The following is a 27,153-nucleotide window of genomic DNA, read 5'->3' as shown; positions in this document are numbered from 1 at the left end:
CCATTGGAGAGGTCAGCTGTAACACATCCTACACTTACAAAGTTTCGCTGGTGAGGGTGGGGGAGGTGGGGTGGGGGAGGTATCTGAGGACCTGTGAGTTACGGACCGAGGGGTCCATGCCGAAAACAGAAAGAGGTGCAGAACAGAATGTGTTACAAATGGTGGAATCACGGTGGAGATGGTGGACGTTGAAAAGATTGATATGCTGGATGGGGTGAAGCTCGGGAAACGGGGTAAAACTACGGCTGTCTGCCCACGGGGATCTGGGCAAGAAAGATGGGGAAATAGAGGTGATGTGGATTGGACACAGTTGTGTTGTATTGTTTGGGTGGATTCGAGCATTTTATCACTTAGGTTGTCACTGAATGAACCAGATAAATGTATTCAGAGATGACACGTTTCAGGTTATGTTCCGGTCAAGATCGGGCTTCACATTCTCGGCTTCCCTGTGCCTGTATTATTGTTGCAGATGCTGACACCAGAACGGAATCCGAAAGTGAATCAGCCGATAGCGTTGAACCCTGTAACAGGGCGAAAACGTTTCCAATTTACTGCGGGGAATTTTTCGGAAACGAAACTTCGGCTGGAACCTGATTGGTGTGTTTGTCAACACAGCGACAGCGGGCCGTGAGATCAGCCCAGCGGCGCGGTGACGTTCAGAAACGGGGGCAGAAGATAAAGCGAGCCGGGGGAGGCGGAGAGACGCAGAGTTGCAGGAGCGGGGATACCGATCAGCAGCAGCCGGAGAATTTCTATTGATTTACCCGGACCGGAGCTGGAAGTCGGTGCGGAATAAAGGGCAAAGAAAAAAAGCTGCGGATCAGATTTTCTTCAGATTCGTCCTGACTTCCGGTACTGTCGACAAAAATTTTAAGACTTTATTTAATTATCTTAAAGTTCTCATTTTTATCTAGCTGTTTACAACATTGACAATATAATTTAAATTACTAAGATCCTCTGAACCGGGCAGGAAATGTAGTCTCTACCGCTGACAAAACGCGGGGCGAGAACAAGTTAGTAGAAAACTAACTTTACAGAAAGTGGCAACAGATCCGCGACAAATTGTTGTCAACTGGCGGCGAGGTAAAAGATCATCGGGGATATCATTGAATAGCGGTGCAGGCCGAATGGCCACTCCTGTAACTCGGATTGATAGGCTCACGGTTCGGTGAAACTCGTTAATCGGCTGATGTAGAGTGACGGTCTTGTTAAAACGGTGCATGAAATCTTCGTTCATATCACGACAATAATTTGCGTGTGAGTTCAGTGACTCGGGAAGTCTGGGTCGGGAATGAACACTTTCTGTGCAGGAAAGCGGGGGTGGAGGGTGAATGTTTGGTTGAAAGTAAAATGGAGTTTATTCGCAGCAGAATCGATTTAGAATCAGAACTCGGGTGATCACCACTAATTTAAATCGATAAATTTGGCAATTTGGGGCGGCAGTACAATGCAGTACATAACATATAATATAAATTATAATAGCATACACACACACACACACACACAGTATATATACGAGTGTGTGTGTGTGTGTGTGTGTGTGTCAGACAAAAATACTGTTCATTAGTTCATCTGTTCCTAAAACGTTGAGCGTGAGACTTCAGGCTCCTCGCTGGTGGTAGCAATGAGAAGCGGGCATGACCTGCAGGCCGAGAATGATCGATGCCTTCTCCGTGAGACATCACCTTTTGAAGATACACTCTGTTGGTGCCCATGATGGAGCTGGATGAGTTTACCACTCTCCGCAGCTTTTTCTGACCCTGTGTCGTGGTCCCTCCATATCAGACGGTGATGCAACAAGTCCGAATGCTCTCCCCGGTACACCATTAATGCGATGTGACAAAAGTGATTTTTTTTCCCCTATTAAGCGGCGGTTGGAACAGTCCTGGCTTAGAAATCTAAACAAGTTGCACATTTACTACGGTCCCAATGAGTAACATTTACATATTTTTTTGCCGCTGATCGAATCAAGTTCAAAAATGTTTAAACCCACCGGCTCGCGGAGTCCCTCTCCCGTCAATTGTCAGTATTGCGGCTCAAAATTCCTGTCACACATTCTGAACTGCTGGGAAAGAGGGGTCTGTCTTTTCCCGCTTGTCTACAGATCTTAGTAAGTAATCTAATTGTGTTGATATTATAGGCAATGCCATATTAATACATCATAGTTCATGCACATCTGGTGTAAAAACTCTTTAATCATTTCTCCTTTCTCTACAGCGATTTGACAAGATGAGACTTCAGGTGAGGTTTATCACCGGCGATGGTTTCGAACTTGATGTCGACCCTTCCATTCAAGTGTCGACACTCAAGATGAAAATCCAGGAAAAGACCAACGTGCCCATTTCCCAACAGCGTCTGATGATGCAAAATGGCCAAAGCGTGGAGATGCAGGACCAGAGAAGTCTAAGCTACTACAACCTCAACCCCAGCCCCACCGTCATGTTGCTGGTCAGGAAAGAGGAATCCATGCAGATATTTCTCCTGAATGACAAAGGGAAAACCTCGACGTACGACGTGATGCCCTCTGAGTCCGTGCAGAAGTTTAAAGAGCGGGTCCATCGGCGGGAGGGGGTCATACCCGACCAGCAGCGCCTGGTTTACGAGGGCAAACAGTTGGAGGACGACCGATTGCTCTCCGACTACAACATCAGACCACTAACCACCATCTCTCTGCTGCTCCGGCTACGTGGAGGCTGATTTACTCCTGCAGACGGTTGAGAAAACTGTGATTAAAAATAATTTATTGGTATTTTATTGCATTCCTATATTCTGTCGTGAGCACTTTGTTACTGTGTATCCTTGATCCTGTGTATCTGCTACGTTCCACACTGACATTCACAAGTTGGACAAAGGACCGATTTCCGCTCTGTATTAATGCTGTACTGATGGGGTGTCTGTCGGACAATGACATAAATTCCCATCGACGTTTGTCGCTTATCACCTTGTTGCCTTCTTAGCCTGGAAAACATGGGTTGTCAGTTTTGCAGAGGCCAGATATTAACAATATCCAAGGAACTCTGGCAACCTGCACCTCCTCTTCAGATCAATGTAACTCCGAATGGCTGATCACAATCTGATGGTCTATGACTTCCCATATATAATGGGTCTCACTCAGAGACCCAGAAATAACTGTTGTGGCAATTTCAATTTACAATGTTTTAAAACAAATCCCACTAAAAAGATTGGGTTTGATGGGGGAGGGGGAGATGACTTACTGCTTGACCTTAACGACCTCAAGAATTGTTTGCTTCAGTCCCTGTGTTCTTCCAATGGATCTTTATTTTCATTTTAGCATTAAAATTTAATGAAATCAGATTAGTTGAGGTTCTAAATGCTTTGCAATTTTCATTGTTGAAATTTCCAATATGATTTGAAATGATTTTTTTAATAAAAGTCTAAATGCAGGAACACTGGCATTTCTGTGTGATTGCTTTCATCTAGTTCTGTAGACCCTGGTAAGAGATGAAGTATCTTGACCAAAGTTTGATTGTGGCATTTGAACCATGTACAAGATTCACAAAAACCCCAATTCACATTCAACACTTTACACAATGGAATCATTATGTTAGCTATTCTGCATTCTTTCCTATTTTATCCGAAGCAAATATTGAAGTTTAACTGTTACTATTCCCCACTGTGTTACTCTTACCTCACTTCTCCCTTTCCTACATCATTATGCATGGAATTGTGATAACAGTTTTCGAAAGTTCCAGTATGAATTCCCTCTTCTGCACACATTTGCATGTTTGCCAGCCCCTTGCCTAGGATATACTTTATACTTCATTGTCGCCAAACAACTAGTACTAGAATGTACAATTATCACTGCAATATTTGAATCTACACTTTACACTCCCTGGATTACAAATATTAAATATCAAAAATAGTTAAAATTAGTAAATATTAAAATTTTAAATTATAATTCATAAATACAAAATAGAAAAATGGAAAGTAAGGTAGTGCAAAAAAACCGAGAGGCAGGTCCGGATATTTGGAGAGTACGGCCCAGATCTGGCTCAGGATCTGTTCAGCAATCTTATCACAGTAGGAAAGAAGCTGTTCCCAAATCTGGCCATACGAGTCTTCAAGCTCCTGAGCCTTCTCCCGGAGGGAAGAGGGACAAAAAGTTTGTTGGCTGGGTGGGTCGTGTCCTTGATTATCCTGGCAGCACTCCTCCGACAGCATGCGGTGTACAATGAGTCCACGGACGGAAGATTGGCTTGTGTGATGTGCTGCGCCATGTTCACGATCTTCCGCAGCTTCTTTCAGTCTTTGACAGGAGAACTTCCATACCAGGTTGTGATGCACCCTAGAAGAATGCTTTCTACGGTGCATCTATAAAAATTAGTGAGGGTTTTAAGGGACAGGCCAAATTTCTTTAGTTTTCTCAGGAAGTAAAGGCACTGGTAGGCCTTCTTGGCAGTGAACTCTGCTTGGTTGGACCAAGTCAGGTCATTTGTAATATTGACCTCAAGGAACTTAAAGCTTTTGACCTGTTCCACTTGCGCACCACCGATGTAAATTCGGTTGTGCGGTCCACTACTCCTTCTGAAGTCAACAACCAATTCCTTCGTCTTGCTGACGTTGAGGGATAGGTTATTGTCTTATTATTGTCTTAAGATATTGATCTTAATTGAAATGGAACCACCTTTGATTGGGGCGGATGGTATTAAGGTTCTGAATTTAAACTCACCTCCAATTTTGCTGATGTAGCGAGGTGGAATTGATCCTTTCGTCATTTAAAACCTGAATAATCAATTGCTGTAGCCATAAATAAAGATTTCAAAATTGTCCCATATTTTTTTCCTTTAAGAACTTTAATAGACTCCTGCAGGATCAAGAAGAGGTGAAGGAAACAAATCTATCAATGAGTCTGTGCATTTTAAGAATTAGGTGTAAATTGATGGTTTAACATTTTTTCAATTTTGTGCTGAGTCCCAAAGATAATCATTAAGGCAATAACACCTGCCAGAAGATAATTCTACATATTAACTTATTAATTGTTCCCGATGTTGGGGAAGTCCAGAACGAGGGGCCACAGTTTGAGGATAGAGGGGAAGCCTTTTAGGACCGAGATGAGGAAAAACTTCTTCACACAGAGAGTGGCGAATCTGTGGAATTCTCTGCCACAGGAAACAGTTGAGGCCAGTTCATTGGCTATATTTAAGAGGGAGTTAGATATGGCCCTTGTGGCTAAAGGGATCAGGGGGTATGGAGAGATGGCAGGTACAGGGTTCTGAGTTGGATGATCAGCCATGATCATACTGAATGGCGGTGCAGGCTCGAAGGGCTGAATGGCCTACTCCTGCACCTATTTTCTATGTTTCTATATTAACTTAATCAAATTATATGATTCCACAATTGTTAGTATGCTTACACTGAGCGTTAGCAATGTCCACCTGACCTCTCAAATGGTTAATCGTTGCTCGGGTAAATCTATTCCAAGAGGACCACAAACTTGAAATAGGGCTTGGAGGCTTGTGTGCTTCAATGACCCAGAGAGTTACGTTGGCTGGAGTCAGGGCCTTTTGCTTTGGCTCTTGGTAGGGTCACCTGTGCCAAACAGGTCAAAGGTTAGAGAGCAGAGTAACAGTGGACCACTGCACCTCCAGGTTCAGGTGTTCAGCTCATGGATAAGAGCCGTGACTGGTCAATAAACAATTGTCATAGAAACAGCAATGAGGAAACCTTTTGTACAGATGGAGATGGAGGTATTTTATTGCTGTCCTAAATGCAAGATGAATCCTGGTGAAAAGGGATGATAGGTGGATGGAGGAGGGAGAGTGAACATGGGGACAGAAGCTGGGAAGTGATGGGTGGAAGTGATAAAGAGCTGCAGATGATGGAATCTGATAAGAGATTCCCAGTCTAATTTCCACCTGGTCTCACCAATATAGAGGACACCACATCAGAAGCAGTTGATACAATAAAGAAAGCTAAGGGAGGTGCACATGAATGTCTGCCTCACCTGGAAGGGCAGTTTAGGACACTGCCACGATGAAGCCAAATACAATCTGGGGGAGCAATATCTCATAATCCATCTGAGTAGTCTTTAACCTAACGGCATTAACCTCTAACTTCTGGTCAACACTCCGTCTTTAGTTTTTTTCCTATTTTGGTGATTCTCTGATCTCTTTCCTCCCCTACCCTCATGACCCCACCAGGTTCCCCATCTCCTTCCATGGTTTCCTGTCCTTACTGATCAGATTCCTTCTTCTTCAGCCCCTTAGTGCTTACACCGATCACCTCCCATCTTCTCACATCATCCCCACTCCCACACCCATCCGTTCTCTCCCTCACTAATTTATACTCCACCTCTCTCTCATCCCTCCTCCTTATTCTGGCTTCAGCCCCCTTTCTTTCCAATCCTGATGAAGGATCTCGAGTGAATTACGGATGTTCATTTCCCTCCATTGATGCTGCCTGACCTCCAGAGTTCCCCCAACTATGTTGGCGTGCTCTTCAAGATTCCTGGCATCTGTAGGATCCCCTGGGTTTCTCTTTAGGGCCCTGGTTGGTGATGGAGGCGGGCTGACCATTGGTGAGGTCAGCTGTAACACATCCTACACTTACAAAGTTCCGCTGGTGAGGGTGGGGGAGGCGGGGTGGGGTGAGGGATCTGAGGACCAGTGAGTCACAGACCGAGGGGTCCATGCTGAAAGCAGAAAGAGGTGCAGAGCAGAATGTGTGATAGGTGGTGGAATCACGGCGGAGATGGTACAGATGAACCTGTACTGATTGGATGGGTTGCACCTGAACTCGAGGGGGAGCAATATCCTTGCAGGTAGGTTTGTTAGCATGGTTCGGGAGGGTTTAAACTAATTTGCGAGGGGGATGGGACCCAGAGCGATAGAGCAGTGAAAGAAGTGCATGGAGTAAAGCCAGATCTAAAATATAGAAAGCTTTGTGGAAAGAGAAGCAGAATAAAGGGTGTAAAGGTCGTAAGGTAGAAGGGCTGAAGTGTATGTACCTCAATGCAAGAAGCATCAGGAACAAAGGTGATGAACTGAGAGCTTGGATACATACATGGAATTATGATGTAGTGGCCATTACAGAGACTTGGCTGGCACCAGGGCAGGAATGGATTCTCAATATTCCCCGATTTCAGTGCTTTAAAAGGGATAGAGAGGGCAGAAAAAGGGGAGGAGGGGTGGCATTACTGGTCAAGGGTACTATTACAGCTACAGAAAGGGTGGGTAATGTAGCAGGATCCTCTTTTGAGTCAGTATGGGTGGAAGTCAGGAACAGGAAGGGAGCAGTTACTCTATTGGGAGTATTCTATAGGCCCTCGGTAGCAGCAGAGATACAGAGGAGCAGATTGGGAGGCAGATTTTGGAAAGATGCAAAAATAACAGTGTTGTTATCATAGGTGACTTTAACTTCCTAATATTGATTGGCACCTGATTAGTTCCAAGGGTTTAGATGGGGCAGAGTTTGTTAAGTGTGTCCAGGACGGATTCCTGTCACAGTATGTGGACAGGCCGACTAGGGGGAATGCCATACTAGATCTAGTACTAGGTAATGAACCGGGTCAGGTCACAGATCTCTCAATGGGTGAGCATCTGGGGGACAGTGACCAGTGTTCCCTGGCCTTTAGCATTATCATGGAAAAGGATAGAATCAGAGAGGACAGGAAAATTTTTAATTGGGGAAGGGCAAATTATGAGGCTATAAGACTAGAACTTGCGAGTGTGAATTGGGATGATGTTTTTGCAGGGAAATGTACTATGGGCATGTGGTCGATGTTTAGAGATCTCTTGCAGGATGTTAGGGATAAATTTGTCCCAGTGATGAAGATAAAGAATGGTAGGGTGAAGGAACCATGGGTGACAAGTGAGGTGGAAAATCTAGTCAGGTGGAAGAAGGCAGCATACATGAGGTTTAGGAAGCAAGGATCAGATGGGTCTATTGAGGAATATAGGGAAGCAAGAAAGGAGCTTAAGAAGGGGCTGAGAAGAGCAAGAAGGGGGCATGAGAAGGCCTTGGCGAGTGGAGTAAAGGAAAACCCCAAGGCATTCTTCAATTATGTGAAGAAAAAAAGGATGACAGGAGTGAAGGTAGGACCAATTAGAGATAAAGGTGGGAAGATGTGCCTGGAGGCCGTGGAAGTGCGTAAGGTCCTCAATGAATACTTCTCTTCGGTATTCACCAATGAGAGGGAACTTGATGACGGTGAGGACAATATGAGTGAGGGTGACGTTCTGGAGCATGCTGATATTAAGGGAGAGGAGGTGCTGGAGTTGTTAAAATACATTAGGACGGATAAGACCCCAGGGCATGACGGAATATTCCCCAGGCTGCTCCACAAGGCGAGGGAAGAGATTGCTGAGCCTCTGGCTAGGATCTTTATGTCCTCATTGTCCACGGGAATGGTACCGGAGGACTGGAGGGAGGCGAATGTTGTCCCCTTGTTCAAAAAAGGTAGTAGGGATAGTCCGGGTAATTATAGACCAGTGAGCCTTACATCTGTGGTGGGAAGCTGTTGGAAAAGATTCTTAGAGGTAGGATCTCTGGGCATTTAGAGAATCATGGTCTGATCAGGGACAGTCAGCATGGCTTTGTGCAGGGCAGATCATGTCTAACAAGCCTGATAGAGTTCTTTGAGGAGGTGACCAGGCATATAGATGAGGGTATTGCAGTGGATGTGATCGGTATGGATTTTAGTAAGGCATTTGACAAGGTTCCACATGGTAAGCTTATTCAGAAAGTCAGAAGGCATGGGATCCAGGGAAGTTTGGCCAGGTGGATTCAGAATTGGCCTGCCTGCAGAAGGCAGAGGGTCGTGGTGGAGGGAGTACATTCAGATAGGAGGATTGTGACTACTGGTATTAACGACCTGGATGTGGGGGGGGTAGAAGGGTGGGTTGGCAAGTTTGCAGACGACACAAAGGTTGGTGGTGTTGTAGATAGTGTAGAGGATTGTCAAAGATTACAGAGAGACATTGATATGATGCAGAAGTGGGCTGAGAAGTGGTAGATGGAATTCAACCCAGAGAAGTGTGAGGTGGTACACTTTGGAAGGACAAACTCCAAGGCAGAGTACAAAGTAAATGGCAGGATACTTGTTAGTGTGGAGGAGCAGAGGGATCGGGGGGTACATGTCCACAGATCCCTGAAAGTTGCCTCACAGGTGGATAGGGTAGTTAAGAAAGCTTATGGGGTGTTAGCTTTCATAAGTCGAGGGATAGAGTTTAAGAGTCACGATGTAATGATGCAGCTCTATAAAACTCTGGTTAGGCCACACTTGGAGTACTGTGTCTAGTTCTGGTCACCTCACTATAGGAAGGATGTGGAAGCATTGGAAATGGTACAGAGGAGATTTACCAGGGTGCTGCCTGGTTTAGAGAGTATGCACTATGATCAGAGATTTAGGGTTTTACTCTTTGGAGAGAAGGAGGATGAGAGGAGACATGATAGAGGTGTACAAGATAATAAGAGGAATAGATAGAGTGGATAGCCATCGCCTCTTCCCCAGGTCACCACTGCTCAATACAAGGGGACATTCCTTTAAGGTAATGGGTGGGAAGTTCAAGGGGGATATTAGAGGAAGGTTTTTTACTCAGAGAGTGGTTGGTGCGTGGAACTCACTGCCTGAGTCAGTGGTGGAGCCAGATACACCAGTGAAGTTTAACAGACTACTAGACAGGTATATGGAGGAATTTAAGGTGGGGGCTTATATGGGAGGCAGAGTTTCAGGGTCGGCACAACATTGTGGGCCGAAGGGCCTGTACTGTGCTGTACTATTCTGTGTTCTATGTTCTATGGCGGACGTTGAAAAGATTGATATGCTGGATGGGGTGAAGCTCGGGAAACGGGGTAACACTACGACTGACTGCCCACGGGGAGATGGGCAAGCAAGATGGGGAAATAGAGGTGATGTGGATTGGGCACAGTTGTGTTGTATTGTTTGGGTGGATTCGTGCATTTCATCATTTACGTTGTCACTGAATGAACTAGATAAATGTATTCAGAGATGACACGTTTAAAGTTATTTTCCGGTCAAGATCGGGCTTCACATTCTCGGCTTCCCTGTGCCTGTGTTATTGTTGCAGATGCTGACACCAGAACGGAATCCGAAAGTGAATCAGCCGATAGCGTTGAACCCTGTAACAGAGCGAAAACGTTTCCAATTTACTGCGGGGAATTTTTCGGAAACGAAACTTCGGCTGGAACCTGATTGGTTTGTTTGTCAACACAGCGACAGCGGGCCGTGAGATCAGCCCAGCGGCGCGGTGACGTTCAGAAACGGGAGCAGAAGATAAAGCGAGCCGGGGGAGGCGGAGAGACGCAGAGTTGCAGGAGCGGGGATACCGATCAGCAGCAGCCGGAGAATTTCTATTGATTTACCCGGACCAGAGCTGAAAGTCGGTGCGGAATAAAGGGCAAAGAAAAAAAGCTGCGGATCAGATTTTCTTCAGATTCGTCCTGACTTCCGGTACTGTCGACAAAAATTGTAAGACTTTATTTGATTATCTCAAAGTTCTCATTTTTATCTAGCTATTTACAACATTGACAATATAATTTAAATTACTAAGATCCTCTGAACCGGGCAGGAAATGTAGTCTCTACCGCTGACAAAACGCGGGGCGAGAACAAGTTAGTAGAAAACTAACTTTACAGAAAGAGGCAATAGATACGAGACAAATTGTTGTCAACTAGCGGCGAGGTAAAGAATCATCGGGGATATCATTGAATAGCGGTGCAGGCCGAATGGCCACTCCTGCTTCTCAGATTGATCGGCTCACGGTTCGGTGAAACCCGTTAATCGGCTGATGTAGAGTGACGGTCTTGTTAAAACGGTGCATGAAATCTTCGTTCATGTCACGACAATAATTTGCGTGTGAATTGAGTGACTCGGGAAGTCTGGGTCGGGAGTGAACACTTTCTGTGCAGGAATGCGGGGATGGAGGGTGAATGTTTGGTTGAAAGTAAATGGAGTTCATTCTCAGCAGAATCGATTTAGAATCAGAATTCGGGTGATCACTAATTTAAATCGATAAATTTGGCAATTTGGGGCGGCAGTACAATGCAGTACATAACATATAATATAAATTATAATAGCACACACACACACACACACACACACACAGAGTATATATACGAGTGTGTGTGTGTGTGTGTGTGTGTGTCAGACAAAAATACTGTTCATTCGTTCATCTGTTCCTAAAACGTTGAGCGTGAGTCTTCAGGCTCCTCGCTGATGGTAGCAATGAGAAGTGGGCATGACCTGCAGGCCCAGAATGATCGATGCCTTCTCCTTGAGACATCACCTTTTGAAGATACCCTCTGTTGGTGCCCATGATGGAGCTGGATGAGTTTACCACCCTCCGCAGCTTTTTCTGACCCTGTGTCGTGGTCCCTCCATATCAGACGGTGATGCAACAAGTCCGAATGCTCTCCCCGGTACACCATTAACGCGATGTGACAAAAGTGATTTTTTTTCCCCTATTAAGCGGCGGTTGGAATGGTCCTGGCTTAGAAATCTAAACAAGTTGCACACTTACTACGGTCCCAATGAGACATTTACACATTTTTTTGCTGCTGATCGAATCAGGTTCAAAAATGTTTAAACCCACCGGCTCACGGAGTCCCTCTCCCGTCAATTGTCAGTATTGCGGCTCAAAATTCCTGTCACACATTCAGAACTGCTGGGAAAGAGGGGTCTGTCTTTTCCCGTTTGTCTACAGATCTTAGTAAATAGTCTAATTGTGTTGATATTATAGGCAATGCCATATTAATACATCATAGTTCATGCACATCTGGTGTAAAAACTCTCTAATCACTTCTCCTTTCTCTACAGCGATTTGACAAGATGAGACTTCAGGTGAGGTTTATCACCGGCGATGGTTTCGAACTTGATGTCGACCCTTCCATTCAAGTGTCGACACTCAAGATGAAAATCCAGGAAAAGACCAACGTGCCCATTTCCCAACAGCGTCTGATGATGCAAAATGGCCAAAGCGTGGAGATGCAGGACGACAGAAGTCTAAGCTACTACAACCTCAACCCCAGCCCCACCGTCATGTTGCTGGTCAGGAAAGAGGAATCCATGCAGATATTTCTCCTGAATGACAAGGGGAAAACGACGACGTACGACGTGATGCCCTCTGAGTCCGTGCAGAAGTTTAAAGAGCGGGTCCATCGGCAGGAGGGAGTCAGACCCGACCAGCAGCGCCTGGTTTACGAGGGCAAACAGTTGGAGGATGGGCGATTGCTCTCCTACTACAACATCAGACCACTAACCACCATCTCTCTGCTGCTCCGGCTACGTGGAGGCTGATTTACTCCTGCAGACGGTTGAGAAAACTGTGATTAAAAATAATTTATTGGTATTTTATTGCATTCCTATATTCTGTCGTTAGCACTTTGTTACATTATCCTGTCTATCTGCTACGTTCCACACTGACATTCACAAGTTGGACAAAGGACCGATTTCCGCTCTGTATTAATGCTGTACTGATGGGGTGTCTGTCGGACAATGACATAAATTCCCATCGACGTTTGTCGCTTATCACCTTGTTGCCTTCTTAGCCTGGAAAACATGGGTTGTCAATTTTGCAGAGGCCAGATATTAACAATATCAAAGGAACTCTGGCAACCTGCACCTCCTCTTCAGATCAATGTAACTCCGAATGGCTGATCATAATCTGATGGTCTATGATTTCCCACATATAATGGGTTTCACTCAGAGACCCAGAAATAACTGCTGTGGCAATTTCAATTTACAATGTTTTGAAACAAATCCCACTAAAAAGATTGGGTTTGATGGGGGAGGGGGAGATGACTTAACGACTTCAAAAATTGTTTGCTTCAGTTACTGTGTTCTTCCAATGGGTCTTGATTTTCATTTTAGCATTAAAATTTAATGAAATCAGATTAGTTGAAGTTCTAAATGTTTTGCAATTTTCATTGTTGAAATTTCCAATATGATTTGAAATGATTTTTTTAATAAAAGTCTAAATGCAGGAACACTGGCATTTCTGTGTGATTGCTTTAATCTAATTCTGTAGACCCTGGTAAGAGATGAAGTATCTTGACCAAAGTTTGATTGTGGCGTTTGAACCATGTACAAGATTCTCAAAAACCCCAATTCACATTCAACACTTTACACAATGGAATCATTATGTTAGCTATTCTGCATTCTTTCCTATTTAATCCAAAGTAAATATTGAAGTTTAACTGTCACTATTCCCCACTGTGTTACTTTTACCTCACTCAACCATAGAAACCATAGAAACTAGAGCACAGAAACAGGCCTTTTGGCCTTTCTTGGCTGTGCCGAACCATTTTCTGCCTAGTCCCACTGACCTGCACACGGACCATATCCCTCCATACACCTCCCATCCATGTATCTGTCCAATTTATTCTTAAATGTTACAAAAGAACCCGCATTTACCACCTCGTCTGGCAGCTCATTCCATACTCCCACCACTTTCTGTTTGAAGAAGCCCCACCTAATGTTCCCTTTAAATTTTTCCCCCCTCACCCTTAATCCATGTCCTCTGGTTTTTTTCTCCCCTTGCCTCAGTGGAAAAAGCCTGCTTGCATTCACTCTATCTATACCCATCATAATTTTATATACCTCTATCAAATCTCCCCTCATTCTTCTACGCTCCAGGGAATAAAGTCCTAACCTATTCAGCCTTTCTCTGTAACTGAGTTTCTCAAGTCCCGGCAACATCCTTGTAAACCTTCTCTGCACTCCTTCAACCTTATTTATATCCTTCCTGTAATTTGGTGACCAAAACTGAACACAATACTCCAGAATCGGCCTCACCAATGCCTTATACAACCTCATCATAACATTCCAGCTCTTATACTCAATACTTTGATTAATAAAAGCCAATGTACCAAAAGCTCTCTTTACGACCCTATCTACCTGTGATGACACTTTTAGGGAATCTGGTATCTGTATTCTCAGATCCCTCTGTTCCACTGCACTCCTCAGTGCCTTACCATTAACCCTGTATGTTCTACCTTGGTTTGTCCTTCCAACGTGCAATACCTCACACTTGTCAGTATTAAACTCCATCTGCCATTTTTCAGCCCATTTTTCCAGCTGGTCCAAGTCCCTCTGCAGGCTCTGAAAACCTTCCTCACTGTCTACTACACCTCCAATCTTTGTATCATCAGCAAACTTGCTGATCCAATTTACCACATTATCATCCAGATCATTGATATAGATGACAAATAACAATGGACCCAGCACTGATCCCTGTGGCACACCACTAGTCACAGACCTCCACTCAGAAAAGCAATTCTGTACCACCACTCTCTGGCTTCTTCCATTGAGCCAATGTCTAATCTAATTTACCACCTCTCCATGTATACCTAGCGACTGAATTTTCCTAACTAACCTCTCATGCGGGACCTTGTCAAAGGCCTTACTGAAGTCCATGTAGACAATATCCACTGCCTTCCCTTCATCCACTTTCCTGGTAACCTCCTCGAAAATCTCCAACAGATTGGTCAAACATAACCTACCACGCACAAAGCCATGTTGACTCTCCCTGATAAGCCCCTGTCTATCCAAATGCTTGTAGATTCTGTCTCTTAGAACTCCCTCCAATAACTTACCTACTACTGACGCTAAACTCACCGGCCTATAATTTCCCAGATTACTTTTCGATCCTTTTTTAAACAATGGAACAACATGAGCCACTCTCCAATCCTCCGGCACTTCACCCATACACAGCGACATTTTAAATATTTCTGCCAGGGCCCCCGCAATTTCAACACTAGTCTCCTTCAAGGTCCGAGGGAACACTCTGTCAGGTCCTGGGGATTTATCCACTTTAATTTTCCTCAAGACAGCAAGCACCTCCTCCTTTTTAATCTGTACACTTTCCATGGTCTCACTACTTGATTCCCTCAATTCCATAGACTTCATGCCAGCTTCCTTAGTAAATACAGACACAAAAAACCTATTTAAGATCTCCCCCATTTCTTTTGGTTCCGCACAAAGCCGGCCACTCTGATCTTCAAGAGGACCAATTTTATCCCTTACAATCCTTTTGCTCTTAATATACTTGTAAAAGCTCTTTGGATTATCCTTCACTTTGACTGCCAAGGCTGCTCCCTTTCCTACATCATTATTGGTGTGGGTGGAGAATTGGTTGGCAGACAGGAAGCAAAGAGTGGGAATAAACGGGGCCTTTTCAGAATGGCAGGCGGTGACTAGTGGGGTACTGCAAGGCTCAGTGCTGGGACCCCAGTTGTTTACAATATATATTAATGACTTGGATGAGGGAATTAAATGCAGCATCTCCAAGTTTGTGGATGACACGAAGCTGGGTGGCAGTGTTAGCTGTGAGGAGGATGCTAAGAGGATGCAGGGTGACTTGGATAGGTTGGGTGAGTGGGCAAATTCATGGCAGATGCAATTTAATGTGGATAAATGTGAAGTTATCCACTTTGGTGGCAAAAATAGGAAAACAAATTATTATCTGAATGGTGGCCGATTAGGAAAAGGGGAGGTGCAACGAGACCTGGGTGTCCTTATACACCAGTCATTGAAAGTGGGCATGCAGGTACAGCAGGCGGTGAAAAAGGCGAATGGTATGCTGGCATTTATAGCGAGAGGATTCGAGTACAGGAGCAGGGAGGTACTACTGCAGTTGTACAAGGCCTTGGTGAGACCACACCTGGAGTATTGTGTGCAGTTTTGGTCCCCTAATCTGAGGAAAGACATCCTTGCCATAGAGGGAGTACAAAGAAGGTTCACCAGATTGATTCCTGGGATGGCAGAACTTTCATATCAAGAAAGACTGGATGAACTGGGCGTGTACTCGTTGGAATTTAGAAGATTGAGGGGGGATCTGATTGAAACGTATAAGATCCTAAAGGGATTGGACAGGCTAGATGCAGGAAGATTGTTCCCGATGTTGGGGAAGTCCAGAACGAGGGGCCACAGTTTGAGGATAGAGGGGAAGCCTTTTAGGACCGAGATTAGGAAAAACTTCTTCACACAGAGAGTGGTGAATCTGTGGAATTCTCTGCCACAGGAAACAGTTGTGGCCAGTTCATTGGCTATATTTAAGAGGGAGTTAGATATGGCCCTTGTGGCTACGGGGATCAGGGGGTATGGAGGGAAGTCTGGGGCGGGGTTCTGAGTTGTATGATCAGCCATGATCATAATAAATGGCGGTGCAGGCTCGAAGGGCCGAATAGCCTACTCCTGCACCTATTTTCTATGTTTCTATGTTTCTATATTATGCATGGAATTGTGATAACAGTTTTCAAAAGTTCCAGTATGAATTCCCTCTTCTGCACACATTTGCATGTTTGCCAGCCCCTTGCCTAGGATATACTTTACACTTTATTGTCACCAAACAACTAGTACTAGAATGTACAATCATCACAGCAATATTTGAATCTGCACTTCACACTCCCTGGATTACAAATATTAAATATTAAAAATTGTTAAAATTAGTAAATAATAAAAATATAAATTATAAATCATACATATAAAATAGACAAATGGAATGTAAGGTAGTGCAAAAAAACCAAGAGGCAGGTCCGGATATTTGGAGGGTACGGCCCAGATCTGGCTCAGGATCCGTTCAGCAGTCTTATCACAGTAGAAAAGAAGCTGTACCCAAATCTGGCCATATGAGTCTTCAAGCTCCTGAGCCTTCTCCCGGAGGGAAGAGGGACAAAAAGTCTGTTGGCTGGGTGGGTGGTGTCCTTGATTATCCTGGCAGCACTTCTCCGACAGCGTGCAGTGTACAGTGAGTCCACAGACAGAAGATTGGTTTGTGTGATGTGCTGCGCCATGTTCACGATCTTCCGCAACTTCTTTCAGTCTTTGACAGGACAACTTCCATACCAGGTTGTGATGCATCCGAGAAGAATGCTTTCTACGGTGCATCTATAAAAATTAGTGAGGGTTTTAGGGGACAGGCCAAATTTCTTTAGTTTTCTCAGGAAGTAAAGGCACTGGTGGGCCTTCTTGGCAGTGAACTCTGCTTGGTTAGACCAAGTCAGGTCATTTGTGATATTGACCCTGAGGAACTTAAAGCTTTTGACCTGTTCCACTTGCGCACCACCAATGTAAATAGGGTTGTGCGGTCCACTACTCCTTCTGAAGTCAACAACCAATTCCATCGTCTTGCTGACGTTGAGGGATAGGTTAGTGTCTTATTATTGTCTTAAGATATCGATCTTAATTGAAATGGAAGCACCTTTGATTGGGGCGGATGGTATTAAGGTTCTGAATTTAAACTCACCTCCAATTTTGCTGATGTAGCGAGGTGGAATTGATCCTTTTGTCATTTAAAACCTGAATAATTAATTGCTGTAGCCCAGAATAAAGGTTTCAAAATTGTCCTTTAATTGTCCTAGAATTTTACTTTAAGAACTTTAACAGACTCCTGCAGGATCAAGAAGAGGCAAAGGAAACAAATCTATCAATGAGTCTGTGCATTTTAAGAATTAGGTGTAAATTGATGGTTTAACATCTTTTCAATTTTGTGCTGAGTCCCAAAGATAATAACTAAGGTATTAACACATGCCAGAAGATAATTCTACATATTAACTTAAACAAATTATATGATTCCACAATTTTTAGTATGCTTACACTGAGCATTAGCAATGTCCACCTGACCTCTCAAATAGTTAATGTTTGCTCAGGTAAATCTATTCCAAGAGCACCACAACCTTGTCGCAGGGCTTGGAGGCTTGTGTGCCTCAATGACCCAGAGAGTTACGTTGGCTGGAGTCAGGGCCTTTTGCTTTGGCTCTTGGTAGGGTCACGTGTGCCAAACAGGTCAAAGGGTAGAGGGTGTTGTAGCGTGGATGACATTAATGGAGAGTCAGAGTCACTGGTAGATTCAAACCAGCTTCTTTATTCGACATTCGACACAACAAGCAGGCATCATATGGACGGAGACGCTTCCAGTAGAAAGGACTGTTAGTCCAATGTGGGTTCAGATATTTATATGCTAAACTCAAAGGCCATCACTACCTAAAAAGTTATAGACAATGCTTCCTTTTGAAGCTACATACAAACATCACATCTTCGGATTTCATCCTTTCCTTCTGACGCCAACATGTCTGGGTTGGTATCCACAGCCTTTAGTTAAATCCACCATACATTTATTTGGCATTTTATGTGCTAACATAGAAGACAATTAATATTTATAAAGTACAGATAATACTGTCTTTGAAACTACAGCATCTGGTCAAACTACGGCACCAGAAGCATCTGGTATTCACACCTTTAGGAAGCGCATTGTTGTGGACTCAATCCACAGTACTTTGTCAAATAGAAGTCTGGTGGCAAAAGTCATTTAAGTGTAAACAAATCATCTATCCAAAAAACTTCACTCTAACAGAGGGCAGACTAACAGTGGACCACCACATCTCCAGGTTCAGGTGTTCAGCTCATGGATAAGAACAGTGACTGGTCAAAAAATAATTGTCACAGAAACAGCAATGAAGAAACCTTGTGTCCAGATAGAGATGGAGGTCCTTTATTGCTGTCCTAAACACAAGATGGATCCGGTTGAGAATGAATGATAGGCGGATGGAGGAGGGAGAGTGGACATGGGGACAGAAGCTGGGAAGTGATGGGTGGAGGTGATAAAGAGCAGCAGATGATGGAATCTGATAAGAGATTCCCAGTCTAATTTCCACCTGGTCTCACCAATATAGAGGACACCACATCAGAAGCAGTTGCTACAATAAAGAAAGCCAAGGGAGGTGCACGTGAATGTCTGCCTCACCTGGAAGTGCAGTTTAGGACACTGCTACGATGAAGCCAAACACAATCTGGGGGAGCAATATCTCATACTCGGTCTGAGTAGTCTTTAACCCGATGGCATTAAACTCTAAGTTCTGGTCAACACCTCCCCTTTAGTTTTTTTCCTATTTTAGTGATCCTCTCACCTCTTTCCTCCCCTACCCTCATGACCCTCCCAGGATCCCCATATCCTTCCATGGTCTCCTGTCCTTACCGATCAGATTCCTTCTTCTTCAGCCCCTTAGTGCTTACACTGATCACCTCCCATCTTCTCACATCATCCCCACTCCCACACCCATCCATTCTCCCCCTCACTAATTTATACTCCACCTCTCTCTCATCCCTCCTCCTTATTCTGGCTTCAGCCCCCTTTCTTTCCAATCCTGATGAAGGATCTCGAGTGAATTATGGATGTTCATTTCCCTCCATTGATGCTGCCTGACCTCCAGAGTTCCCCCAACTATTTTGGCTGCTCTTCAAGATTCCTGGCGTCTGTATGATCTCCTGGGTCTCTCTTTAGGGCACTGGTTGGTGATGGAGGCGGGCTGACCATTGGAGAGGTCAGCTGTAACACATCCTACACTTACAAAGTTCCGCTGGTGGGGGTGGGGGAGGTGGGGTGGGTGGAGGGATCTGAGGACCTGTGAGTCACGGACCGAGGGGTCCATGCCGAAAACAGAAAGAGGTGCAGAGCAGAATGTGTGACGGGTTGTGGAATCACGGTGGAGATGGTGGACGTTGAAAAGATTGATATGCTGGATGGGGTGAAGCTCGGGAAACGGGGTAACACTACGGCTGCTCAGCCCACGGGGATCTGGGCAAGAATGATGGGGAAATAGAGGTGATGTGGATTGGGCACAGTTGTGTTGTTTTGTTTCGGTGGATTCGTGCATTTTATCACTTAGGTTGTCACTGAATGAACCAGATAAATGTATTCGGAGATGACACGTTTAAGGTTATTTTCCGTTTCAAGATCGGGCTTCACATTCTCGACTTCCCTGTGCCTGTGTTATTGTTGCAGATGCTGACACCAGAACGGAATCCGAAAGTGACTCAGCCGATAGCGTTGAACCCTGTAACAGGGCGCATGCATTTCCAATTCCCTGCGGGGAATTTTTCGGAAACGAAACTTCGGCTGGAACCTGATTGGTTTGTTTATCAACACAGCGACAGCGGGCCGTGAGATCAGCCCAGCGGCGCGGTGACGTTCAGAAACGGGAGCAGAAGATAAAGCGAGCCGGGGGAGGCGGAGAGACGCAGAGTTGCAGGAGCGGGGATACCGATCAGCAGCAGCCCGAGAATTTCTATTGATTTACCCGGACCAGAGCTGAAAGTCGGTGCGGAATAAAGGGCAAAGAAAAAAAGCTGCGGATCAGATTTTCTTCAGATTCGTCCTGACTTCCTGCACTGTCGACAAAAATTGTAAGACTTTATTTGATTATCTCAAAGTTCTCATTTTTATCTAGCTGTTTACAACATTGACGGTATAATTTAAATTACTAAGATCCTCTGAACCGGGCAGGAAATGTAGTCTCTACCGCTGACAAAACGCGGGGCGAGAACAAGTTAGTAGAAAACTAACTTTACAGAAAGTGGCAATAGATCCGCGACAAATTGTTGTCAACTGGCGGCGAGGTAAAAGATCATCGGGGATATCATTGAATAGCGGTGCAGGCCGAATGGCCACTCCTGCTTCTCAGATTGATAGGCTCACGGTTCGGTGAAACCCGTTAATCGGCTGATGTAGCGTAACGGTCTTGTTAAACGGTGCATGAAATCTTCGTTCATGTCACGACAATAATTTGCGTGTGAATTGAGTGACTCGGGAAGTCTGGGTCAGGAGTGGACTCTTTCTGTGCAGGAAAGCGGGCGTGGAGGGTGAATGTTTGGTTGAAAGTAAAATGGAGTTCATTCTCAGCAGAATCGATTTAGAATCAGAATTGGGGTGATCACCACTAACTTAAATCGATAAATTTGGCAATTTGCGGCGGCAGTTCAATACAGTACATAAAACATAATATAAATTATAATAGCGCGCGCACACACACACACACACACACACAAGCAAAAGTACTGTTCAGTAGTTCATCTGTTCATGAAACGTTGAGCGTGAGTCTTCAAGCTCCTCGCTGGTGGTAGCAATGAGAAGCGGGCATGACCTGCAGGCCCAGAATGATCGATGCCCTCTCCGTGAGGTATCACCTTTTGAAGATATCCTCTGTTGGTGCCCATGATGGAGCTGGATGAGTTTACCACCCTCTGCAGCTTTTTCTGACCCTGTGTCGTTGCCCCTACATATCAGACGGTGATGCAACAAGTCCGAATGCTCTCCCCGGTACACCATTAACGCGATGTGACAGAAGTGATTTTTCCCCTATTAAACTGCGGTTGGAATGGTCCTGGCTTAGAAATCTAAACAAGTTGCACATTTACTGCGGTTCCAATGAGTAACATTTACATATTTTTTTTGCCGCTAATCGAATCAAGTTCAAAAATGTTTAAACCCACCGGCTCGCGGAGTCCCTCTCCCGTCAATTGTCAGTATTGCGGCTCAAAATTCCTTTAGAACTGCGAGGGAAAGAGTGGTTTGTCTTTTGCCGCTTGTCTACAGATCTTAGTAAATAGTCTAATTATGTTGATATTATAGGCAATGCCATATTAATACCTCATAGTTCATGCCCTGCTGATGTAAAAACTCTCTAATCACTTCTCCTTTCTCCACAGCGATTTGACAAGATGAGACTTCAGGTGAGGTTTATCAGCGGCGATGGTTTCGAACTTGCTGTCGACCCTTCCATTCAAGTGTCGACACTCAAGATGAAAATCCAGGAAAAGACCAAGGTGCCCATTTTCCAACAGCGTCTGATGGTGCAAAATGGCCAAAGCGTGGAGATGCAGGACGACAGAAGTCTGAGCTACTACAACCTCAACCCCAGCCCCACCGTCCTGTTGCTGGTCACGAAAGAGGAATCCATGCAGATATTTCTCCGGAATGACAAAGGGAAAACCTCGACGTACGATGTGATGCCCTCTGAGTCCATGCAGAAGTTTAAAGCGCGGGTCCATCGGCAGGAGGGGGTCAGACCCGACCAGCAGTGCCTGGTTTACGAGGGCAGACAGTTGGAGGATGGGCGATTGCTCTCCGACTACAACATCAGACCACAAACCACCGTCATGTTGGTTAGCAAAGAGGAATCCATGCAGATATTTCTCCTGAATGACAAGGGGAAAACCTCGACGTACGACGTGATGCCCTCTGAGTCCGTGCAGAAGTTTAAAGCGCGGGTCCATCGGCGGGAGGGGGTCAGACCCGAACAGCAGCGCCTGGTTTACGAGGGCAAACAGTTGGAGGATGGGCGATTGCTCTCCGCCTACAACATCACACCACGAACCACCATCTCTCTGCTGCTCCGGCTAGGTGGAGGCAGATTTACTCCCGCTGATGGTTAAGAGAACTGTGATTAAATATAATTTAGTGGTACTTTATTGCATTCCTAAATTCTGTCATTAGCACTTTGTTACTTTACCCTGCCTATCTGTTACGTTCCACAGTGATATTCACAAGTTGGACAAAGGACCAATTTCCACTCTGTATTAATGCTGTACTGATGGGGTGTCAGTTGGACAACGACATAAATTCCCATCGAGGTTTGTTGCTTGTCACCTTGTTGCCTTCTTAGCCTGGAAAACATGGGTAGTCAGTTTTGCAGAGGCCAGATATTAACAAAATCAAAGGAACTCTGGCAACCTGATTACTGAATTTTTTACTTACTTGGGGGTTAAAATTGATAAGAGACATAAGGACTTATTCAAGCTCAATTTTTTATCGTTAATTAGTCAGGTTAAACAATTGCTTACTGAATGGTCATCATTGTCTCTACCATTGATTGGCCGAATCAATACTATTAAAATGATTATTCTACCAAAATTTTTATATCTATTTCACGTGGTACCAATTTTTATTCCTAAATCTTTTTTTGATACTATTGATTCTAAACTTTCATCTTATATATGGCAGAATAAAAATCCTAGGTTAAGTAAAAAATATTTACAGAAGTCGAAGAAAGATGGTGGTTTAGCAATGCGGAATTTATGATTTTAATACTGGGCAATTAATATTGGATATTTAATATTTTGGACACAAGATTGGGATATAATTCCAAGTGCACAATTGGTAGACCTTGAAGGTTACTCTGTACAAGGGTTTTCACCGGTTTCTATTTTAGGAACTTCACTTTCCTTTGTGTTTTCTAAATTGAATAAACAAATGGTTAATCCAATAATTAAATATACTTTATGAAAATGGTTCCAATTTAGTAATTTTTTTGGTTTGAACAAATTTATATTATCAAGCACTATTATATCTAATTTTTCTCCAAAGGATCAAGCCTTTTTGATATGGAAAATGAAGGGTATAACATGTTTCCATGATTTATTTTTGAATAACTGTTTCATGTCTTGTGAACAGTTATCTAATAAATATAACTTGCCGAGATCCCATTTTTTTAGATACTTACAAATAAGAATCTTTTTACATGCCACACTGTCTACCTTTCTGATTTTACGCTCTACTGATATCATGGGAAAAATTTTAGGTTTAAATCCTAATCAGAAGGGATTAATATCCGTTTGCTTTTTTGGGGTTTAGTATTTGGTTCTTTTTTTGGGGGGGGGAGTTCTTTATATATATTTTTTTCTTTTTATTTCTTTTTCTTCTTTATGGTTAATTTCATCATGAGTTTGGAAGTCTATTATACCTATGTTATTTGAAATCTTTTTTGTATATGTTTACTAATAATAAGATTATTCCAATCTCTTTGTATCAACATTGTTATTTTGTTTATAATTTTGAAAATTAATGAAAAAGATTTAAAAAGAAAAGAAGGGATTAATAGCAACTATTTATGATATAATTATGAAAATACAGCCAGGTATGTCCGATAAAATTAAGAATGAATGGGAAATGGAACTTCAACTTCACTTACCTTTAGAGAAATGGGAGAAAATTTTTCCATTAGCTCTTCCTCTATATGTGCTAAACATACGCTGATACAATTTAAGGTGTTGCATAGGGCCCACATGGCTAAAGATAAACTAGCTCGTTTTAACTCCCACGTAAATCCTGTTTGTGACAGATGTCACTCTGAGGTGGCTTCTTTGACTCATATGTTCTGGTCCTGCCCTCTCTTGAAAAATTTTGGAAAGATATTTTTGATATTATTTCAATAGTTGTGCATTTTGATTTAGAACCCCATCCTATTACGGCAATTTTTGGTTTTCCAATGATGGAACATAGCTCTTTATCTTCTTCAGCCTGTTGGATGATTGCATTTGTCACATTAATGGCCAGAAGATCCATTTTATTGAATTGGAAAGAGACCAACCACCCTTACTACATTTCAATGGTTTTCCCAAATGATATCATGTTTAAATTTAGAAAAAATCAGAAGGGTCATTTTTGATCCTTCAGTTAAATTTGAAGAGACTTGGAAGCCATTTATTCAACGTTTTCATATGATGTAGTTTGATCTTTTTTGAATCCTTTTTATTAACTTAGAATATACGAATAGAGGAGCAGAGTTGATGACATTAATGAATTGATCTAATTATTCGATCTAATATATTGGTTCAGCAATATTTTGTTCTGTTTGTATTTTTGGGGGGTTTAACAATTAGTTCTATTTTCAGTTTTTTTGTTGTTTTTTTGGGGTTTTTCCTTTGCGATATCCTTTTCTTTTTATTTCTTTTTTTCTTCATGATTAACTATATCAAGAGTTTGGAAGTCTATTACACATGTACTATTTTGTAGTCTTTTTTCTATATGTTTTTAACAGTAAGGTATTTCAAATCTCTTTGTATCACTATTGTTATTATGTATATGAACTTGAAAACTAATAAAAAGATTAAAAAAGAAAGGAACTCTGGCAATCTGCACCTCCTGTTCAGATCAATGAAACTCCGAATGGCTGATCACAATCTGATGGTCTATGCCTTCCCACACAAAACTGGTCTCACTCAAAGACCCAGAAATAACTGCTGTGGCAATTTCAATTTACTATGTTTTAAAACAAATCCCACTAAAAAGATTGGGTTTAATGGAGGGAGGGGAGATGACTTACTGCTTTACCTTAATATCCTCAAGAATTGCTTCAGTTACTGTGTCCTTCCAATGGACTTTTATTTTCATTTTAGCATTAATAGTTCAATAAAATCAGATTCGTTGAAGTTCTAAATGTTTTGCAATGTTCACTATTGAAATTTTCAATATGATTTGAAATGACTTTTCTTAATAAAAGTCGAATGTATGAACACTGGCATTTCTGTGTGATTGCTTACATCTAGTTCTGTAGACCCTGGTAAGAGATGAAGTATCTTGACCAAAGTTTGATTGTGGCGTTTGAACCATGTACATGATTCCCAAAAACCCCAATTCACATTTAACAATTTACACAATGGAATTATTATATTAGCTATTCTGCATTCTTTCCTATTATATCCTAAGCAAATATTGGAAGTCCAAATAGCACTATTCCCCATTCTGTGTTACTCTTCCCTCACTTACTCCCTTTCCTACATCATTAAGCATGGAATTGTGAAAACAATTTTCAAAAGTTCCAGTATGAATTCCCTCTTCCGCACATATTTGCCTATTTGTCAGCCCCTTGCCTTGGATATAGATGTAATTGAAATGGAAACACGTTCATTTGGTGCAGATGGTATTAAGGTTCTGAATCTCTACTCACTACCAATTCTGCTGATGTGGCGAGGCTGAAATCCATTTGTCTTCTAAAACCTGAATACTCAATTACCCCTAAATAAAGGTTTAAAAATTGCCCCTTTTATTCTTTTAAAAACTTTAAAAGACTCTTGTTGGACCAAGAAGAGGCAAAATAAAGTAAATCAATCAATGAGTCCATGCATTTTAAGAATTAGGTGTAAATTGATTTTTTGGTTCAACGGTTCTTCTACGTCTACACTACGCCGGATAATTTTGAAAACGCCGCTTTCGGGTAAAAACGACAGGCGTCCACACTAAGCGTTTTTCAAAATATCTCCGTCCACATTAGGCGGATATTTGGGCGAATCTCCTCCTACTGGGCATGCGCAGGACACAGAAAACAAGCTGAGAAGAAACGGTATTCTTAGTGCGCGTTTGTCCAGTTACAGAGTAGAAAAACTTTAAAGGAATTGCTCTTGGCTCTCGCGCAGGAGGACTTAAAACTTTAAAAAAAATACTGGAGCGTATGGAGGCAACCGGCAGGGAGTTCACGGACAGTATGACCCAGCTGACGACAAACATTGAAAAACTGACTAACTCTGTTGCTTTAATAAAGCACCTTGTTAAATGTATAAAACATGTCTGCATCAGTGTTATCTTGTATTTCCATACAATGTTACATTAGGCTGTTACACATCTATTGTCAGAGAAGTACTTGCATAAATAGGTAAACCACCTTCATACAAGCAAGGACAGAAAACAGGGCGAAGTGAGTATACTTATTTATTCAGTAAGCTATGGGTCAAAGTATTTGGTGAGTACATAACTCTTCTGGCTTCAGTCTCGTTGCCGGCTGTTCTGAAATTGTTAGGTGGTGGCGTTCAAGAAAACAACGAACATCTGTTCCGGCACGTCATGACAGCGTTTTTAAATAGTCAAAAAAGCTCACTTCACAATTTAACTCTCACGCCGTTCACACCGACTGCGCGTTATAACAGCTTGCGCAGTACCAAGCAGAAGCAGAAAAAAGCATTGTTGTTGTGGTGTTGTTATGACAACGTTTTTAAACTCTCCGTTTACCCCGTACACACTACGCCGGATATTAAGCGTTTTCAAATTTATTCACTCTGGAGAGTGTTTTCGAAAATCTCCGTTTTCGGGGGCTGAAAACGCCGGCTAAGTGTGGACGGGAGAGCAAAACGAAGGGAAAAAGCTTCATTTTCAAAATTATCCGGTGTAGTGTGGACGTACATGCCAGAAGATAATTCCGCATATTAACTTAATCATTATTGCAAATTATATGATTCCACATTTTTATTATGCTTATTCTGATCATTAGCAATGTCCACCTGACCTCTCAAGTAGTTAATGATTGCTCAGGTAAATCTATTCCAAGAGGACCACAACCTTGTCATAGGGCTTGGAGACTTGTGTGCCTCAATGACCCAGAGAGTTACGTTGGCTGGAGTCAGGCCTTTTGCTTTGGCTCTTGGTAGGGTCACCTGTGTCAAACAGATAAAGGTTAGAGGGCAAAGTAACAGTGGACCAGCGCACCTCCAGGTTCAGGTGTTCAGCTCATGGATAAGAACCGTGACTGGTCAATAAGCAATTGTCACAGAAACAGCAATGAAGAAACCTTTTGTACCGATGGGAACGGAGTTCCTTTATTGCTGTCCTAAACACCAGATGGATCCAG

At 43.1% G+C, this 27,153-nt stretch overlaps 2 protein-coding genes across 2 annotated transcripts; both read left to right on the top strand.

Annotated features, from left to right (window-relative positions):
- The first annotated feature begins 604 nt into the window (after positions 1-604).
- Positions 605-12,951, top strand: LOC134338389 (uncharacterized). The gene is made up of 5 exons (XM_063034181.1): positions 605-852; positions 2,218-2,692; positions 6,482-6,582; positions 10,050-10,103; positions 11,798-12,951. Exons 2-5 carry the CDS (start codon positions 2,230-2,232, stop codon positions 12,275-12,277), a joined length of 1,098 nt encoding a protein of 365 aa, XP_062890251.1. The 5' UTR covers positions 605-852; positions 2,218-2,229; the 3' UTR covers positions 12,278-12,951.
- Positions 12,952-19,944: 6,993 nt separating this feature from the next.
- On the top strand, positions 19,945-24,988 carry LOC134338520 (polyubiquitin-like). The gene is made up of 2 exons (XM_063034408.1): positions 19,945-20,161; positions 21,464-24,988. The coding sequence occupies exon 2, from the start codon at positions 21,476-21,478 to the stop codon at positions 22,187-22,189; it is 714 nt and encodes a 237-aa protein (XP_062890478.1). The 5' UTR covers positions 19,945-20,161; positions 21,464-21,475; the 3' UTR covers positions 22,190-24,988.
- The last annotated feature ends 2,165 nt before the right edge of the window (positions 24,989-27,153 follow it).

Source organism: Mobula hypostoma, chromosome 27 (assembly GCF_963921235.1).
Source record: "Mobula hypostoma chromosome 27, sMobHyp1.1, whole genome shotgun sequence".
Lineage (NCBI taxonomy): Eukaryota > Metazoa > Chordata > Chondrichthyes > Myliobatiformes > Myliobatidae > Mobula > Mobula hypostoma.
Note: the sequence above shows the minus strand (reverse complement) of the source record. Positions and strands in the feature narration are given on the sequence as shown.

Bases quoted from the DNA above. Each gene is read 5' to 3' on its own strand.
- LOC134338389 (XM_063034181.1), top strand. From the start codon at position 2,230: ATGAGACTTCAGGTGAGGTTTATCACCGGCGATGGTTTCGAACTTGAT. The intron at 2,693-6,481 runs GCTGATTTACTC...TGGCATCTGTAG, and splicing joins GCTGCTCCGGCTACGTGGAG to GATCCCCTGGGTTTCTCTTT. The intron at 10,104-11,797 runs GTAACAGAGCGA...CTTTCTCTACAG, and splicing joins AGCCGATAGCGTTGAACCCT to CGATTTGACAAGATGAGACT.
- LOC134338520 (XM_063034408.1), top strand. From the start codon at position 21,476: ATGAGACTTCAGGTGAGGTTTATCAGCGGCGATGGTTTCGAACTTGCT.